The sequence below is a fragment of the Vulpes lagopus genome, chromosome 3 (assembly GCF_018345385.1).
Source record: "Vulpes lagopus strain Blue_001 chromosome 3, ASM1834538v1, whole genome shotgun sequence".
NCBI classification, from domain to species: Eukaryota; Metazoa; Chordata; class Mammalia; order Carnivora; family Canidae; genus Vulpes; species Vulpes lagopus.
This window is the reverse complement of record NC_054826.1, coordinates 138,390,964-138,410,997: the sequence shown is the minus strand read 5'-3', so window position 1 is coordinate 138,410,997 and position 20,034 is coordinate 138,390,964. Positions and strand designations below refer to the sequence as shown.

The 20,034-nt window shown below is 39.3% G+C and overlaps 1 protein-coding gene across 2 annotated transcripts in view; it reads left to right on the top strand.

Moving 5' to 3' along the window:
- Positions 1-10,747, top strand: part of CDC14A (cell division cycle 14A) — a 182,880-nt gene extending 172,133 nt beyond the window's left edge. Inside the window, exon 17 of one of the 2 annotated variants that reach the window (XM_041747779.1) lies at positions 8,499-10,747. In XM_041747779.1, the coding sequence (XP_041603713.1) occupies positions 8,499-8,573 (75 nt within the window). In that variant the 3' untranslated portion in view covers positions 8,574-10,747. Of the gene's footprint in view, positions 1-8,425 lie in introns of both variants that reach the window. The other variant, XM_041747781.1, reaches the window with a different exon arrangement.
- Positions 10,748-20,034: the final 9,287 nt, after the last annotated feature.

Here is a 20,034-nt window from a genome sequence, read left to right as displayed (position 1 = left end):
TCTTAAGATACTAGTTTCCTGATGTCATCCTTTGCTTAAGAAGCTTCTGTGGTTGAAGAGCAAAACCAATCATTATAAGCTTTGTCTCTCTTTCCTCGAAGTTCTACAATTCCACCATAATATATCTATATATGGACATTTAATCCTTGCATGGCTGTGTGAGGATGAGAGAGCTCTCTGGACCACATTTATAGGAAAACTAATCCTATTTGTAGAGTCCCCACTCTTATGACCTCATTGCTTCCCAAAAGCTCCTAATATCATCATACTGAAGGTTAGAATTTCAACACATGAATTTGGAGGTAGTGGGGAACACAGACATTAACTGCAAGCAGTAAACTAAACTAAAAGAGAAAATTAAAACATGTCCGTCTGAAAGTGAGCAAAATAAGGTTGACCTATTCCAACCTAATTCCCTTATTCACCACTTAAGTGCAAATTGCTTTCTCTCTGGTGACTCCCAAATCTTTATGGGTAAGAGGTAAAAAATGCTGTGTTCTGATGACTTAGACAGTTTTTAGACTCTCCTTTCCTTTGAAAACTCCACTCAGTGATCTGCTACTCCTTTGGTGTCCTCATCACTACCATTTACTCATCTTCATTCCTTGAGGGCTTTGGCTTTCCTTTGTAGCTACCAGGCTATTGCCAACATTCTCAATGACTGTGATACTTTTCTAATCGTTATTGTCATCATTCATCATCAGTGACTTAGTGAGTAGCTCCAATGTGCTGGGCATTGGACTAGGTGCTTCATATATACATTACCTTATTTATTTAGTCCATAATTTACAGATGAAAATATCAAGATTCAGAGAGGCAGTGACTTGGTCAAAGTCTCACAGCTACTCTTTTAAACTTCCTTAACTCCTCCAGTGATCTTTATTTTTCTTTATTTGGAAATCCATCTCATTGACCTTTTTATTGCTCAGAGCATTGCTTTTGGTATCCTTAATCTGGTAAGGTTCCTCTTAGACATTTACTCCACATACTAACCGTTCCCCATGCTCCCTGCCTGCTTCCCCAGTCCTCTCTGACCCACATAGTCCTTTCTGCTTTCTCTTTCTGACATTCTCCATTACACTTGGGTCTTCTTTTTGTAGCCACTTCACTGCCAGCCTCTAAAATAAGATCAATCCAAGCATTTCATGTCTGTTTCAAGTCTCTCTCTTTCTAAGCACTACTGGCGAAAATGCCATTACCTTGCTGCCAGTTGACTCCATTTCAAATGAATTTCTCATTTGCCTGGCCCTTCAGTGTTCATCATAGTACTTTAATTAATTATCTCATTTTGGCTCCCTTGCTCTTCCTCACACCGGCTATTCCAAAACTTCTTAACATTCTCTGTCAACACAGCCACCCTTTGTTGACTTTGCCTTGAGTTCTACCAAGAACATAGAATTTATCAGGAGTGATTTCCCTTAACTGTCCTCTTCTCTTCCACAAAGTGTATCTGCTTTATTCCTTCTCTTTTAGGTGACAAGAATCTTTACTATTTTCCCATCACGCTACCCACCTGTACTATTCTTTCTGGACTGTTCTAGAGAGTTGCTCCATCCACGTCCTTCCTCCTTTATGTCTTCAGTCTCTTACCGTCCATTTGACTGCTCACCTGCAAACAGGTGCATCCGAATCGGTCAGAGTGGTCTCGCCAATCACTTCCCTCCATCCTGTCACCTCTCACAATGTTTCCTTTGTGGCCAAACTTGGGGCAAGCGAGGTGGCCTCCCATTCTGGTGAGAGTCTCTCCCAGAGGCTGCCCTTGACTTCTGTAAGGCCAGGTCAGATGGTCTCCTCCTTCTTAGTCTTTCTGTAGCACTTGACAATGTCAACCACCTTTTTTGTCTATTATTTTTCATCTCTTTTGAGTTTTAGAATGCTATTTTCCCATTTCTTTTCCTCCCTTCCCCTTAAATCATTACCTGTTTGTCTTCTTCTGCCCACCCCTCTGTGATTTTTCCCAAGGCTCTGACCTTGGCCTACTTCTCTGGGTAATCACCTCCTTGGTGTTGGATCTACATTTCTGACTTCCTGTGGGCATTTCCTGGGACAGAAAACACATTCCTTCAATTTCCTGTTCTTCCTTTTGTTTCCTGGCTTAGTAATTATCATTCAAACTACAAATCTGGAATCTTCTGTGACCCTACCACTACCTTTCCCTCTGCACATCCAGCCACTTAGTCCTATTAGCCATCCCTCAGAGATGTCTGATTTTTTTTGTTGTTTGTTCTTCTGTTCTCATCACTCTTGCCCTAATTGAGGTCTTCGTGGACTATTGGAATAGCCCGTTAAATTTTCTTCCTGCCTTAAGTATCTCTCATCTTTAATATTTTCTCTGTACTGCTACCAGTGCTAGATTTCTAAGACATAGCTGATTAAACCATTGCTGTGTTCTGAATTGTTGGCTCTACTTTGCCCGTGGGGTCCAGTCAGGATCCCTTGGTTTGCCGCTCGGGGCCCTTCTCTAACCGTGTGCCTCCCCACCCATGTCTCTCCAGCTGTATCTCTTTCCAGCTGTATATAGCTCCAGCTGTCTCTCTCTCCGGCATACTGACTGGCACTGTGCAAGAGCGCCACATCCTGCCTCGTACCCAAACCCTAGCACACATGGTTCACTCTGCTTTTCCTTATCTCTGCTTGGTTTTATAATTCTTGGCCTGGCTCCACAGTTATCTTTTGGATAAAGCACTTTTGACCCATCCTTCTTGACTCCTGTGGGACTTTGTTCACCGCCCCCCTGTCCCCACCTTCTTGTTGCTCTCATATTCTAGTTAAGCTGTATGTAATTCTCTCTTCCCTCTGCTGGCTTTTAAGCTTCTTGGAGGCATCTTTGTTGTCTCAGGTTCCAAAGTGTAGTGAGTGCCTAATAAATATTTATTGAACTAAAAATTGGATCCTATATCTAGGACTATGAATGGGAAGCAAAGAGCTAGGGTGCTTAGGAGCCCCTTATTACCGTTAGCACAGGAAGCAGTAACAAAACAGAAAGCAGATTTTCAGATTTAGCTTTAATATACAGTCATCTGAGAGGTGTTTTTTTTTTCTTCTAGCAATGTGGCTTTACTAAAATAAGAGACAATGCATTTTTAACTGGGCTTGCATTGATATAATTTTGATGTTCAAATGAACTGAAAAAACTCAAGAATGGTTGGCTGAGTCAAGTAGAGTGTCAACAACAATCTGTCATCCAACAATTGAGCTTTTTAAATGATTGTTGAATAGCAGAGATTAAGTTCACTCAGAAAAAAGAAAGAATCTATTAAAAGTTAGGTAAGAAGGTGAAGAGTATTTTATATAGCATTTTAATTAACCAAAATTGGCTTGTTAAATCTTGGGAGTCCCTGAAATGCTTAGAGAAAGCTATAGAAAAATGTTTGCACCTCTTTCAGAGCTGACTTTATAAAAAACCTTAGCCTTTTTGTGTTAATATGATGCCAGTAAAACCTTATCTAGCTATGTTTCTCTACTAGTGTTATTTGAAAAGTATTATTATGTTAGCAAAGACAAAAACTTTCAGTATTTTGAAACCACATTTGTGGAAATGGGTACTGATGCACACATATTGTGTGTTGGTAACTTACGAGCAATACAAAAATTGGAAACTCTTCATTGCAAAGACATAAAAGACCCCAGAGTACAGAGGCAGTTATAGATCAACTTATTATTCCTCAGTGTTTATTTTTCCCCATTTGTTCATTAAAATTCAACACTGGAGTTATATATAAAATAAGATACCACATTACCAAACATATTTTTTCTTTTAATTATCTTTGCCATGAAAACAAACCACTTTTTAAGGTGCTTCTTGCTTCTGTAGTTATGACTCAAACCAATGGTAGTTACATAAACTACTTTTTCTTCCTTAAGGGATTAGGCAAGATGGAGAAATGCAGGAGAGAAAAATTCAGGGTGACAAAAGCACATGGCAATTGTGAATCAGGATTTTGACCTAGTAGGAAACTAACATTCCAGGTCATGGGGCCTTTGGTCTAAGGTATTTGAACATTAAGACGTCATTTCATTCATTTGCTGGGCAAAGACCTAAATTTTTCATTATTCTTTACCGTTTCCTGTTTTGGATAGTCCACATAGTTGTATTTATTAATCATCTCACAGTATTTATATCTATAATTATTAGACATTTTTCTACCATGATTAGGTAACTGGGCTGTTTAAAAAAGAAACACCTCCAGAATAGCTAAATTTTTAAAGTCACTACCTACATCTGCCAAAACAGATTAGTAGCAAATTTCCAGAACAGAACAAATTGTCTTGATCTCCTTACCTAACACTTTGTTTTATGTCAAATCTAACTGCTTTCAGGGAACAAGACTTCTTGATGGAAGCTTATATTTTGACATAAAAATTTTGGGGGCTGCAAGTGTAAGGTAATTTTATCCTTATTTTGCAGGCTGAATATTGCTGTATTATTAGTTTTATGGTATTCACACTATAAAAACACCATATATTCATGATGAACTTCATCTGGTCTTAACTCACTATAACCCGTTAAACTTACTGGCTCAGGAACTTGGATATTCTTCTTGAGAAATTAAAATCTCTGAATTATATAAATAAGCACTACCTTGTAAAATAATATTTACACCTCAGGTGCCACTTCCTTCATAACCATATCCATTGTCATTCCTGGATTTTTTTTTAAATTTAAGATGCATCAGGTATTAATTCTGATGACAATGGTAAGCATTGGTCAAGTAGAATTAAAACTTTAAACTGAATACTTAAGCATGGGTGTTTTTATAAAGAAAACTTATTTTTAGAATATTCCTGAAATTTACTTTGGATTTGGTCCTTAAAGGATTTTTCATTTTAAAATGCCTATATCTCCTTTACAGTATCATGAATATTGCTTGCTTTCTCTTTTTGTAATTTCATATTTCTTTCCTCACTTAGGATCATACCCTGCTTCTGGTCATTACTTGTCCATGTTAGGGAGGTAGAGAATGTCCACTTGACTATGCAAGTGATCACAGGACAAAAGCTAGAAGTGTCTTGTGGTGTTATGCTGTGGCAGCTAAGTGTTCGGGCTTCAAACTAGACTGGGCTGTGGGGGCTCAGATTCAAGCTCTACCGCTCCTTGTTGTGTGACCGTGGGCAGAGTACTTCACCACTCTGGGCCTCGCTGTCCTCATCTGTAAAATGCATTGTCTGGAGTGTATAATGAGTTAAACATACAAAAGGTTTACAACTGTGCCTGGATATAGGACATACTCAAGAAGTATCTTCCCAGAATAATCGACCTCTTCAGTAATCTATCTGGTTTGTTAAGAATTCAGACAGTTGTACCTTAACCTATTTTCTGAATAATGAAATCAGTAGCAGTAATGATACTGTTTATGGAGTACAAAATGCATTTGCATCTTTGCTATAAAAATTAGCAGTGCAAAAAAAATTAGCAGTGCTAATAACTGTTTATTGTGTTTTCTGGGGTATTTGTTAGTAACTGTAGGATACAGGTAACAGATGAGTCAGAGGCCCTTGTACAACTGCATCATGGAAGCATGTGAAATCTAAATGTTACTGTCCTCCCGCATGATTGCTTCTCGGGTGAAAAGGCCTTGAAATACTAGTTATGGTTTTTTTCAAGTGAACATGTCTCATAGACTTTAACAATTCTTTCTTCCCTAACTCCACTTCCATTAAGATTTTTGTTTTAGATTGAAGTTGAAAAGAAGTTAATTTGCTACGAAATGCTAATGTCAGAATAATTTGTTAAGCCCTTTTTTACTGATCTATTATTTCTTTTCACTTTCTTTATACCACATTAAAGAAACCATGGAAGGGCTTTGGTATCTTATTTTTAATCATCCCCTACTGCCAGATGCGTTATTGATGTTTAATAACTATTTGTTGAATGAATTAATCAGCATGACAGAAGGTCCATTCCTCAGCCAAATCATGTCTATTTGTTTGTGGAGGACTCAGAGCCAGTTAGGCAACATTAAGTGAGCACACTGGGTGGGAAGCAGTGGGGATCGTGCTAAACTGTATCTGTAGGTTGGATTATACAGCAGCCAGAGTTTATGACCTCTGCTGTGTGTAGGGAAAGGCTTCTGCCAGAGGGCAAATATGAGTATATACTTCATATGAATGATAAAAATCCCTAAAATCATTCTAGACTATTTCTGTTTTCCAGTTCAGTGGACATTGTAATTCTATAAAATAAATAAAGATAGGTACATACATATTTACCCTCTATATATTGCTGCATATGTAAAATATCCTGGGAGAAGGTTAGTTTAACAAAAGTCACTTGCCTAGTATCTTTTCTTTTGCTATATCTGTCTATTGAGAATTGAATGGAACTTTAGGGATGCTCGCAAAAGCAACTTTGTTCTAAATTTACGGCAATCTGAGAACTACATAATTTCTGTTAGTGGTAACACAGATACCTTTTCTAATTGGAACAAAAGCAACATTTAAATATTCCTAGGAAAGCATTGGCCAATGTGTAGCATGCAGGCTTGGCAGTCTTTCAGCGGAGGAGATCACAATGACCCTGCACTCTCTGTCTACTTGCTAGACTTAGAAACTGGGAAAAAGCAGCTGGAAAAATGATAGGCCACTTCTAAGTTCTGTTGTTAGGATGGCAACTGATGGTCCTACACATTAAATGTATGTGGGCTTCAAGGCATTAGACCAGTTTTGCTGGACTTTCTCAGTCTTACCCCTTATGCTCTCTGTGAGCTCAGGTATACTTGTATTCTAGTGCGTTCCTTCTTGATCATCTCCCCTGTTCTGAAGCCGTGGCATAAACCACATTCTGTAGTGACAAAGTCAACTTGACAACTTTTCTCATTCCTCCTAACACTATTCTCCTTCTTAAGAGTTTTATTCTTCCTTGAAACTTGCAGCCTCAAGAACCACTCCCCTCCCCAAGCCTTCCCTTCCCACTCTTTGCCTCATGCTTTGCTTCTCTACAGTGCTACTCTTACCCTATGCACGTTATTGAATGCTGACACCTTTGTCTTTTCATTTTATGTTTGTATGACAGCATGGGCTTTTACCCTTTGAGGGCAGGCTGGTAACTTTTTTTTTTTTTAATTTTTTTTTAATTTTTATTTATTTATGATAGTCACAGAGAGAGAGAGAGAGAGAGGCAGAGACACAGGCAGAGGGAGAAGCAGGCTCCATGCACCGGGAGCCCGATGTGGGATTCGATCCCGGGTCTCCAGGATCGCGCCCTGGGCCAAAGGCAGGCGCCAAACCGCTGCGCCACCCAGGGATCCAGGCTGGTAACTTTTTGACTCACAATGTTGATAGATACTTAGAAAATGGCTGTCTGTAGGATATAAAATTCACTGGGATTGGGATTGGAAGCTGAACAAAGATAGTTTGAATCCTTTTGTAGATTATTTGCACAACAGAGAGATTGTTTTTTTTTATTGAAATGTCTACCATCAACAAAAAGGACTAGTCTCAGAATCGAGAAGACCTATTAATACCATGCTGCAGATCAATTTGAAAAAGAAATATTGGGGGAGGAGAAAAGGACATGTAGCAGCAAATAGAGTAACTGTTGTTGGAAGGTATTTGATTAGAAGAATTGTGCAAAAGAATTTGGTAACGTTCAGACTAATTTGTGTTTCTTCTTTTTAACTGCTGTTTGCTCAAAAAGAAGTATTTGGGAATTTTTTGACCTTTCTTTTTCTTTTCTTGGTTAATATCTATTATTAATGCATTCTTGATTACATATCCCAATCATGTTCCTTTTACATGTGATATTTAATATGACGTGGGAGGGATTTGCAGTGTTTACTTTTCTCAAAAGCTGTCCACTATTTCTTATGTTATGACTGCAAGGTTCTTCTGCACAAATGCTTTTGGGTCTTAAGCTTCAATTGCAAAGCTAGTAATGCTCTCCCCCTAAATGGAAAGAATTTGTAAGCCATTTATTAAGTTCAAGCCTTCTTAAGGAATTTATTTAACTGACTGCTAATTCTACTGCATTAGAAACATCAACATTTGATATGCATTGGATTCAATTAAAAAGTATGTATAATCTTAAAGTATATTCTAATAAACTTCAATTTAGTTACAAATGTCATTTCATATTTTTGAAATCAAACTCAAGATTATTGCACAAAGCTTAGAAGTGAGTTTGGTGCCACCTACCAATTTGCAAATAATACTTAATTTTTAACTGCTTTGAATAAACCGTCAGCCTTTTAAAATACAGTTTTCTTGCAATCGTGTCACATAATTGAGTGTCTTATTTTTAGCAAATGCTTCTTTTCATCCCTTTCTATTGTCTTCATCCCTTTCTATTGTCTTCTTAGTTTATTTCATTTATCTTTTATATAATAGACCCAAACTGCCTTGTGTGTGGAAGGAGGAAGCAGCAGGATGTGTTACAAGTTTTGTATGTGATGGACTTTAACCCGGGTTTATGTCTCTCCCCACACAGTCCCTTCAGTCTGAATATGTTCATTACTAAGGCCCCGCCACTCCGGTGAAAGCCGTCCCTCTCTTACACACAGTGTCTTCACCTGGACGAGCAATGTAGAGAGAAAGCAGCTGCTTGTCGGAGGAGTCTTTCTGCCTTCTCACCTTAAATTCAGGAGAGCGCTAACATAAGACCTTCAAGAGACTTGAAACCAGAAAACTCTGGCTAATGACTACTACAAATGCACTGAAACTATGTGTATGGTGATGTCCACACTTTTTAAGACAGTTGTAATGTTGAATTTGGTATTTTGAAAGACTATTTTTAATGTATTTCGGTAATACATTTGTTATTACACTTACATGTACAGTGTTACATTATTATGTATGTATGGTGAACTTTAAAAGACTATTTTGATAAATTTATAAATATATAAAATTATGTAAAAACTAGACTATATTTTGACTTAGATTTCTTGCTGTTTGCTACCAAAAATTTGTATTTTGAATTTGTTTAGTATGGCTTTGTCTACAATGAATATATAATTCCTCTTTATTAACAGAAAGTAAGGGAGAAAGTTTTTGGAAAGTGATTTTTATGTCCCACTATAAATATGGCAGATCAGTTCATTCTTTTGAGAAGTCTTTTGGAAAGTGATTTTTATGTTCCCACTATAAATATGGCAGATCAGTTCATTCTTTTGAGTTTTTCCAAGCTGATCTGTGGCAAGAGGAGGACGATCGATCGTTTGATATGGCTTTGTTAGACCATTTCCTTTCCCTTTGTTTTTGTCACTGAGCCATTTAGTTTTGCATCCTTGTGGGGCTTTCACAAAATTTAACATCCAGTTGGAGATCCGAATTCATTGAATCTTTCTCCTGATGCGCTGAAAACACGGTTTTGCTCTATTCAATGACTCAACATTCCACATGCTTTTATTTCTTTCCTCCTCTCACAAGAGCCCTTAACGCAGTTAGGACATTCTGCTTTTGGTACGAGGTTGTTGTCTGTAACCACATATGGTCTGGCACCAGTTTTTTAAATCAATGAAGAGAGAAAACCGAAAAAAGATGCTGCTAAGTAGTTCTCTGGATCAAAGGAGATGTGTTTGAAACAGATTATAAATACCTAACACACAAGCCAGCATATCAGAAACCTGACAGTGAAAACGAAGGGACTCCTTGCAGGTACTCACAGCCCTTTTGCGAGAAGTGTAATCTTAGTGTAGCCCTGGGAAGCCTGGAGGCTTCAGTGCCTGATTGTCAGAGTGGACTACTCACACAGTCAATGGATCCGTATGAAGTGCTTCACTCTCAACCACTGAGTTATTTATAATCTATTTATTAGGAGAGGGTACCTTGAGGCTGTTATACATGCTTCAGCAAAACATCTCGTTCGTGTTTTACATTTCAAAAAGGCATTTGAATGACTGTTTGGCTCAGGTTCATTACTTAAACTTCAGTAACTGCAGTACCAAGTAATTGCACTAAGCTGACGGAAAAAAATGAATTGTAGGTCTTAGGAGTCAAAAATTAAAGGAAGTGGAATTAAATTGTCTACCTTTTCTAAAGCTGAAATAGTAAAATATTTTATTATGAGTTCCTGTAAAAAATAGATTGGTTAGTTGTATAGAAAGATGATAGTATTTTTAAAAAATTATCAGTGAAAAGTAATTCAGATGATGCTTGAAGTGGGGAAAAGGGAATCATATTGACAGTTTTTGTTCTGTGAACACTAACTTGTGTGCAGCTATTAAAATGATTGTAAAATTGACTACTATAAATTTTCCATAATTATGTGTGGTATATTAGTCATGTATCTACATGTGTATGTCTTAAAGTTATTTGTACACATGGAGATACTTAGACAAACCAAGAAGTATATGTATATATAATATAGAAAGTATATAGCAAAGTAATTCTCCAGAAATAAAAATTGTTGACATGTATTTTGTTACAAATAGTTTACCTTCCAAAAGATATTTTGTTCTATCTTAAAGTGTAGAAGAATGCACTGCTAATAAATAATAAAAATTTTATGCAATCTGTTTTCCCTGACTTTTATAATTTGCATTTTGAGTTATCAATGTACTGAAGTCTCTTTATAATTTTATACTTGATCCAATCTGGTTGGTGCCTTTCAAGTTTCACAGGCTCTTCCTTCTGGATTTTTAGTTTATCTTTTATTAACTCTCCAGGTTATGGCCATTTTTTGAAGTATATGACAGTGAGCACAAAGAAATCTTATACTTCGCTTTTCACAAAAGTTAGATGATGTCAGGCTCTTGCTGTCTTTCTCTATATAATTTTCCTTTCTGTTAATAAAACACTGATTGTGATCAGAGTTTTGGGTCCTGCTTGGTTATTTACGACTATTGGATGATAGACTGGTGATCGGTGGCTTTGGAGAAGAATGGCCATTTTTCTTAAAGGAGAAATTACAGAAATAAATCAGATGGAACAAACCTCCCACTTGGATCTATGTCCAGAAGAGCCAGCTCGAGAGGAAGAACTGCACTATTTGTTGAAGATGTCCTTTGCATTAAACCAGATCTCTCCGGGTTGTGATGTTTCTGAGGTTGTGCCCTTCTCTTTTGTCTTTAAACTTTTTTTTTTTTTTCAGAACACAGAGGAAAGGGTGTGAGTGGGAAGGTTTCACTTCTTGAGTTGAGAATCTGCCAATTAGCAGTTCTCACAACACTGCATGAGACAGTTGGGGTACGGAGGTTGTCATGGGACCACATCTTAGAGAAGGAGAGTTCTTACGAATTCATGAACCTGTGTAGAAGGACAGAAAATCTTTTTCTTCGGATTCAGTTCTTATGAAAAAAATAGTAAAACTAATCAGTTAATTAGTCCCACAAATATCTCACCTAGCCGTCGTTGAGTTCACATGGTTTTGTGACATCTGTGGATGCCAAATAATTTATAAATCTCAAGACACACCTGAGAGGCTACCCAATATATATATATTCAGCTGGGGTGCACCTAAGGCAGGAACGTGAGTTTCCCAACACTGAGCCACAGAAATGTTTTTTCTTTTTTTTCTTTTTTACAGAAATGTATTTTCAAAATCGTTCGCACTTTTGTAAGCTCTCCTTTGTGACATTTGTTAAGCCATCAATACGTTAAAAGTTTCTGCTTAAACCAATAGTTAGAATGTAAGCTGAACAGCACTCTGGTGTTTCAGGTTCTCTACAAAGCCTGTGCTCTCTCCCCAAGTGCCCTTGTAAGGCAGAGTTCATGGTTCCTGCAAAAGCCTTGCAGTCCTCTCTATAACACACAGCAAAGCAAGAATTCAGTCTCCTCTGAAGATTAATTAGGGAAATTTCCAATTACAACAAGACATAATTTATATCCTAAGATAAAACGCTTTTATTTACACATAGGTTGCACAGTAGTGGCACCCCTGGAATGGAAAGTAGAAAATAATTGTATTAAGTTATTTTGAGCTGGATTGAAATGTTAATATATTCCCACCCAGTTCCTTCTCTATGGATTGAATTATGATAATCATATCAAGAAAGAGAAAAACAGCTTTTCTAGGGAATTTTAAACTTTTTGAGTGAGTGCAAGTAGAAACTTCTATTGGAAGACTACTTCTGATGCAACATACGGTTATTTGGAACTGGTTTTAAATGGACAAACATAAGTTAATTGACCTTTGCAGTCACCACACCTTCCTTTAGCTGGCATATCACCGAAATAGACGTGATTCACATCTTGGTTCAAATCAAGTTGACCAAAGCTGTTTTGAGAGGTTGGTCTGCAAGTGAAAATTAGGAGTCAAGGTAGTAACTGTAGAAATGACTCCATCTGCAAATGTTTACATTGACATGAAACTTCAGTTTCAAGGGTACTGATCTATCAAATGTATTTTGTTTTTTTACATTATGACTCTCTAACAAAAGGATTTAAGTTGGCTTCAAAGAATGGACCAAGTGTACCACAAAGGAGCAAGAAGGGGCTTCTTCTGACACTAAATTTTGAGGCAACTGATGCTGGGCTGAAGCTGAGATGAATAGCCCTCTCAGATGTTACAGGATATTGTCCTCTCTTCCTAGGCTGGGCAAATTTATGCTAAATGCTCACCTTCAGTCAGCTCCAGGACTTCTTATTGGGATTTATTTCCCTCAAAATTTTAAGAATAGTATAATGCGTGACTATTAACTATAAGCTCTATGCTGTACAGTAGATCTCTAGGACTTTTTCATCTTACATAACTGAGGCTTTGTACTCTAATTTGCTAAGAGGATAGATCTTAGCTTAACTGCTTTTGCCACAAAATAATAATAATGACAATTATTATAAGAGGATGAGAGGAAACTTTTGGAGGTGATGGATAATGGCATAGATCGTGGTAGTGGTTTCACGTTTGTGTGCTTACCTCCAAACCCATCAGGTTATATACATTAAATATGCACAGCTTTTTGGATGTTAATCATGCACCAATAGAGTGGTTTTAAATGTTTTTAAAGAAGAGATTTTCTCCAAGTGAGATTGTCAATCTTGACACCCAGATCTCCAAAAATGATTGTCAGGTACATAGAATAGAAAATTGAAAAAACAAATTGAAATCAGAGATCAGAATAGTGTAATGATAGTCTATATAAGTATCTATCATCCATCCATTTATCTATCTATCTATCTATCTATCTACCTACCTACCTATCATTTATCTAGTGTACATCTGGCCTTTGCTGAGAGCTAATGGAGATGAATCTGTGAAATATATGCCTTTTTGTACTGAGAAAACCTTGGAAGATATGGGGGTCCTAAAGATTTGAGATTGATTAAAGGAGACAATCCATTTTTTGTCTAAAAAAAAAAAAAAAGTAAGACTCTGGAGGAAATGACATCATTTTTAAAAATCTAGGTTTCTTGCCAGCAGAGAGACTTTACACTACACATTCTGAGAGAGATACCATGTCCCAGGAGGCAAGGTCCAGACAGTTTTGTCAATTCTAGAAAGATGTAATCAATTAGCTTCTCCTATAGCTTGGGTTGTAAATAACATGACATCTGTTGGCTGTGACCAGCAGGGATGGATAGGGCAAGTTTTTCCTTCTCTCCCTTGGCCATTCTTTACACCAATTTCCTTCACAAGTACAGCAGCTAGCCTGACATTTTCCTGCTGCTTGAGGCAGAGTTAGTACCTTACTTTATCACTTAGATCACGTGCCTTCAATGATAATGGAGTAATGGCCAGAGGCCATGTCAATGCAGGAAACAAAACAGAGCAGAGACCTTTGCCTCAGAGAATCTCCAGTCCCATCAGCACGGAGCACCAGCCTTGGGGTTCTCCTCAGACACTGCACCAAAGGCTGAGTGAGGGGACCTGGTCCCGAGATGGCTGTCCTGTGTGACAAGAGGTGAGAATGCCAAAAGAGACCCTGACACTCTACCAAGCAAACCGAGACTTTACAATGGTTTGACCTATTTTAAAGTTCAATCTGTTGGGGGAAATGATCCTTCATTAAGGATTCCTATTGAAGAGACAAGTGGTTGGGGCTGTTAATTTCTAGGGTAATCCAAAAGAGGAAAAGTTCACTCATTTGGTCTGGAAGAGAGCTAACCATCAATGACTAAGTCAGAAACTAATTAGCAGCCATTCTGGAACTAGGAGAAGCCCTGTTTGTCGGCACCCCCCGGGTCACCCCCCGGGTTCTATGATTTGTTGAAGGACTCACATGACTCAGCATATGGTTGAACTCACAGCTAAGACTTACTACAGTGAAAGGAAATAGCAAAATTGGCAGAGGGAAGACACGCGTGGTGGAGTAAGTTCTGGAGGACACCAGGTGCAAGCGTCCAAGGGTCCCCTCCCAGTGGGACCACATAGGATGTGCTTCATTCTTCAGCAACCAGTGGTGACTGCACAAGTGAAGTGTTGTCTACCAGGGAAGCTCATTAGAGACCAAGCACCAAAGGTTTTTATTGGGAGCTGGTCATGTAAGTACCCTCTGATTAGCATGAACCAAAATTCCAGACTTCCGGAAGGATAGCAGGTGTTGGGCATAAACCTTAGCGTTTGCAGGATCTGGGCAAAGCGAACCACCATTATCATCAGGGAAGCTGTTTTCAGATGGAAGCCAAAGCCCACCTTTTTTTTTTTTTTTTTCTTTTACCAAGCAGCCCTATACTCTATTTTTGCAAGTTCAGAGAGTTCCCTACACTTTGTCCCCGAGCATTGCAGAAACGGCGTGTAATTTTCACTGAGCAAATGCAGTATCTTGAAGGCAGGATGGGCCAAGCCTTTCATCTCTTCAGGGGATTTGAGACCTCCTTAAAAGCAGAGAGGCTGAGGAAGGAGAACCTAGCCCCGCAATCTGCTCCCCACACAGGGGGCAGGGAAGATGCTGGGCTGATGGGCCACTCGGTCCTGAGGTCCTTAGACCCTGTTCCTCCAACGGCAGTGGCATCCACATAAAAGACATCAGTCTCATTTTTGCTATGTAAACATATTTTTGTTTTATCTTGTTTTAGATTTTATTCATTTATTTGAGAGAGAGAGGCAGAGAGAGGGAGAAGCAGACTCCCTGCTGAGTAGGGAGCCCAACATAGGGCTCGATCTCAGGACCCTGAGGTCATGACCCGGGCTGAAAGCAGATGCCCAACTGACAGAGCCACCCAGGTGCCCTGGAAATGTATTTTGCACCCTATTTTTTTTTTAGCTAATTTTGTAGTAACCAAAGCCCATTGAAATGGATATGTAATTTTACTTTATGAGGTTGCCCCACAGTCCCTATTTCTGGAGACTTCTTTGTGGAGGGGAGAGTTGTGGTCTAGTAGAAAGGAATGCTACCCTTTTGGGTCTCTAGTGCTCCAGATGGGCCACAGTTCTCTTTTCTGGTTTTTGTTTTTGTTTTTGTTTTTGTTTTGAGAGAGAGTGAAGGGGGAGGGGGCGGAGAGGGAGAGGGAGAGAATTTTAAGCAAGCTCCTGGCTGAGTGTGGGGCCTGCCTCTTGGGCTCCACCTCACAACCCTGAGATCATGACCTGAGCAGAAATCAAGAATCCAGTGCTTAACCAGCTGAGCCACCCAGGCTCTCCTCTGTTTTGCTTTTAAACGGATACATTCAGAAGTGGTTTTATTTTGGGATAAACTAGAGTAGGAAAAATGCCCTAAATCATCTTTGTTTTAAGAAGTAAACTAGTCTCAAGATTTTGCTTCTAGTATTTACCTGTCATTTAATAAGTGAAAGAAATAAAAAATATAGGTTAAGACAGCTTTAACAATATGACAATTTCAAAAATATTGGAGTAAAAGAATAATTGAAAAAGGTTAAAGATAAAAAATAGCGACCACAAAAAAAATAGACAATACTGAAGCTCTAAGAAAGGTACACTTTAAACAGTAAAAATAGAAATTAAAATGATAAAATAGTGATATAAATTGAGAAACTGCTTAAAATGAGGTAAACGGCAAATCTAAAGAATGAGACTGAAAAATAAAACAGTTAGGAATTGAAAATTTAAAAGGATGAGCTAGAATAATCTAAAATAAATTAAGAATAAATAAAAAAGCCCTGGATTTTTCAAAATAGAGAAAACCGCAATCACAAAGAGGTTTAAACCCCCTTCAGTAAAGCAGCAGGCTGCCTGTGCAGAGGAAGTTACAGGTGCCCACAGGCTTCCCATGTCTCCTGACCCCCAGGTTGAGCCACCTGGATGGGCCTTGTACGAGTCAAAATTCCCAAGAATATTCTTAGGAAAAGACCTATGAGGCAAATATTTTGTCGGCTCCAATGATCCCAGTTATGTTTCCAGCCTGGCACCTGCAGCCCTGCAGAAGCAGGGAGGCCCAGGGGAAACGGTAACCGGTTATTTTTTGGAGTGATTAATGTAAGCCAGACAATGCACTAGCTGCCATAGGTCTGTAAGTCAATACATAAGTTACGTTGCTAGACAGCAGCACCAAGAGGCTTCAGGTGGAGGAAGGGGATGTAAAGAAGTGAATGACTTGCCCTAGGACCTACGGCCAGCAAGTGGGCCAGCCCGGATTTAAGCTCGGCCTCAAGAGCAGAGCCTCACTGCTGGCCTTTTTGCTGTGTTACATGTAGCCAGTCTGACTGGTGTGAGAGGGCACATCAAGACAAAATAAGCAGAAACATCTCCAGTAAGACAGTTCTCAGCATGTTAAGGCTTCAGGCTGGTGTACACATGGTGAGGCCCGGGGAGAGTTTGGTTAGAACGTGCTATGGCTTTGAAAATAGACCATATTTTGAGGCAGGGAGCCTTCGAGACATATATAAAGTAATAATCTCTTGCTGATTCTTAGCTAGCCTGAAGAGTCTAAAAAAGTACAAGAATTCAAACACTGGGACCTAATGTAAGAAAATCAAATTCTTAAAATTGTAAAAAAAAAGTTGTTTTAAGGTAGAATGGAAAGGATTAGTTGGCCAAAGGGCAGAAAGTTCAGGTGTGAGGTTTCCACAGCAACCTGCTTGTGCACCTTTTTGAAATGCTCACACAACAGAAAGCTGCTTTCTGCGCTCATCTGATAAACAGGTTGAAGACATTAAGGGATTCTTAAGATGACTTTTAACATTGTCCTAATGATGATAAACCCTGGGCAATTCTTTTCCAAGTTGTATCATTCTTTTGGTTTTAATAGGTGTTAAATAGGTGTTTATTAAACACCATGCACTGATATACCCGACTATATTATAATTGAATTTCTATTTTATAACATTTTATTGAAAGCATGTATTCCGGTTTTACTCAATATATTACTTTTATTTTAAGATGTAATATTATTCTTGTAAAAAAAATCAGAAATTGGGCAGCCTGGGTGGCTCAGCGGTTTAGCTCAGCCTTCGGCCCAGGGCATGACCCTGGAGACCTGGGATCAAGTCCCATGTCAGGATCCCTGCATGGAGCCTGCTTCTCCCTCTACCTGTGTCTCTCTCTCCCTCTGTGTCTCATGAATAAATAAATAAATAATCTTTTTTAAAAATCAGAGATTAAGAAGAGTAAAAGATTTAAATCCTCCACTCCCTCAAGTCGGCTAACCTGAATGACGATAACAGATTGTATTTCCAGATTTTTTTTCCAAAAGCATGTTATGTACTCAAAAAGGACTCTGTCTGAATACCTCGGATGTTTTCTTGTTCCTACACAAACTTGCCCAGTGCTCCAAATGATGTGCTGGACAAAAATAGGCCCTGTCCTCTCTTGCAAATTACATTTTTTGGCTTCTTCTTACATATTTCCCTCGCCCCATAGTGTCAGTCCTTTAAGAGGTCAGCTTACTTTCCTCCTTCTTCAGAAAGAAGCCTTGTCAGGTGTTGTGTTTGGTGAAGTGTGATCCCCCTCCCCTACTAACATCTGTCCTCTGTTGCTCTATCCCAGGTACCTGACTCATAATAGGTTTAGATTGGACCCTTTTATTTCACTTGTACCTTTTTCATATTTTCTCTGAGGGCTTCAGAAATAAGCGCTACGTAGATCTCATTTTCTTGGGTAGACTCTAAGCCATTAGATGTAGAAATCTTGAGTGAAGCCTTGCTTGAGACAGCTTCCCATAAGGTGCGACCCTTTGAAGGGGCTTTATCAAAAAGGATTTGGGCAAGTTGAATGGGCTGCTGCCTCTGGTGTCTTTGACGGTCTAGAAAGAATTGAGACAGTGAGAGAGGAATCAAAGAACAGAAGTCACACTGACCCAGAGACATCGGAGCGTTGACTGTGCGATTTTATTCATTCACTCATCCAACCAGATCTATTGAGCAGCTACCGAGGAGCTACAGATACAAAGTCAAAACCACTGGGCTCAATTCACAGTTCTTCTGAGGAACACAGACACCCCAACGGTGGCCATCCATTTTGATGACACCCTTTCCCTGGGAAATGCTGATGTTCTTGAGGGAAGAGAGGGAGTGTGGACAAAACTTGAAAAGAAAGTGTGGTCAGAGGAGCCTTTAGAGAGGAGGAGCGTGTGTTGAGATGGTTTTGAAGGCAGCAGGAGGTGTAGGAGTAAATATTGGCATCTTTTTTTCTAATTAAAAACCTGAATGTGTTCATCTGGCAAAGAATTAGAAGAAACAGCAATCTCCAGACCAGTGGGGCCATCTGGTGTTGCGGTTCCCACCAGCTCTCCACCCCGGCATGGTCTGTGCCATCTAAACTTTGAGGTGGTGCGAAGAGAAGAGATGGTTTGTAGGATAAAATGAACTGCCTCCTGAACCCATGCTGCTTTGCCACAAACTGACCACATTGATCAAGAGATGAAAAACTTTTAACTTTATTGGAGTGTAACTTTCCAGACCGTCAATTTCCTCAACTGGCTGTGTTTAAAGGATGTATATAAATTTAACACTAAAACGGTTGTAAAGTGAGTTTCTTATGGAACTATGATTCTTAATTCTGACTGCATTAAAATCACTTAGGGGGCATATTAAAAATAGTGGGACCAAGGCCCTACCCCAGACCAGCTCGGTGGTTCAGCTGGTGGCTCGTCTGTCCTTCCTCCCTCCCTTCCTCCCTCCTTCCTTCTTCCCTTCCTTCCTTCCTTCCTTCCTTCCTTCCTTCCTTCCTTCCTTCCCTCCTCCCTTCCTTTTTAAAAAGCTTCTCCAGTAATTCCTTGTATACACCAGGGTTAGGAAATTGGGAGAAGAAAGCCAAGCTTTCCAGTCATTAACCTTGCCTTTTTAAAATAAGATTTTAGGGACACCAGGGTGGCTCAGTGGTTGAGCATCTGCCTTTGGCTCAGGTCGTGATCCCAGGGTCCTGGAATCAGGTCCCGCACAAGGCTCCCCACAGGTAACCTGCTTCTCCTTCTGCCTATGTTTCTGCCTCTCTCTCTCTCTGTCTCTCATGAATAAATAAATAAAATCTTTAAAAAAATAAAATTTTATGGGCATCTGGGTAGCTACATCAGTTATGTGTCTAACTCTTGATTTTGGCTCAGGTCATGATCTCAGGGTCATGAGATCTTGAGAGCCCCATCTTGAGCTCCAAGCTCAGCATGGAGCCTGTTTAAGATTCTCTCTTTCCCTCTCCCTCTGCTCCTCCCCTGCTTGCATTCTCTCTCTAAATAAATAAATAAACACAAATGTCCACTACACTTTTATAGCAAAACAAAGACGCTATAGGATATAGCACTGGAGAGCAATGTGGTCCAGCAACAACAACCAAAAGACGGTGGAGAGTATTGCTGTACCCACTCAAAGAAAGCTGGACCTTTGGAGCAGCCTGTTTGCAGACTGGGTCTGTGCACCCATTTAGTTTTCCCACTAGTTGTTGGGTGGTTCCCACCCAGGGTTGGGTGGTTAGGAAGAAATGAGGCAGTGCTCACTGGGTGCTTAGCACACAGTCACCCCCTACCCATACCCCAATGTGAGGCAAGCATGGAGAGTTTGGGCTTTATCTATGGTGTTTGAAGGACATCCAAGTGGATGTGTGGCTCTGCAGTCCCCAAATGTAGTGATATCCTTAACTCTTAAATTCCATGACAGAGAGGCTTCAAACACATATTTGGCAGGTGATTTCACAGAGGCTCCAAAGGCTGTCTCTATCCAGGGAAGTTTTTCAAAAGGATTATAGAATAAAGAAATATGCTGAAAAAAAAATGCTGCTGGAAAGTGATAGTGCCAATTTGTTTCCAGAGCTGAGAGCAGGCTCCTTATTTCTGA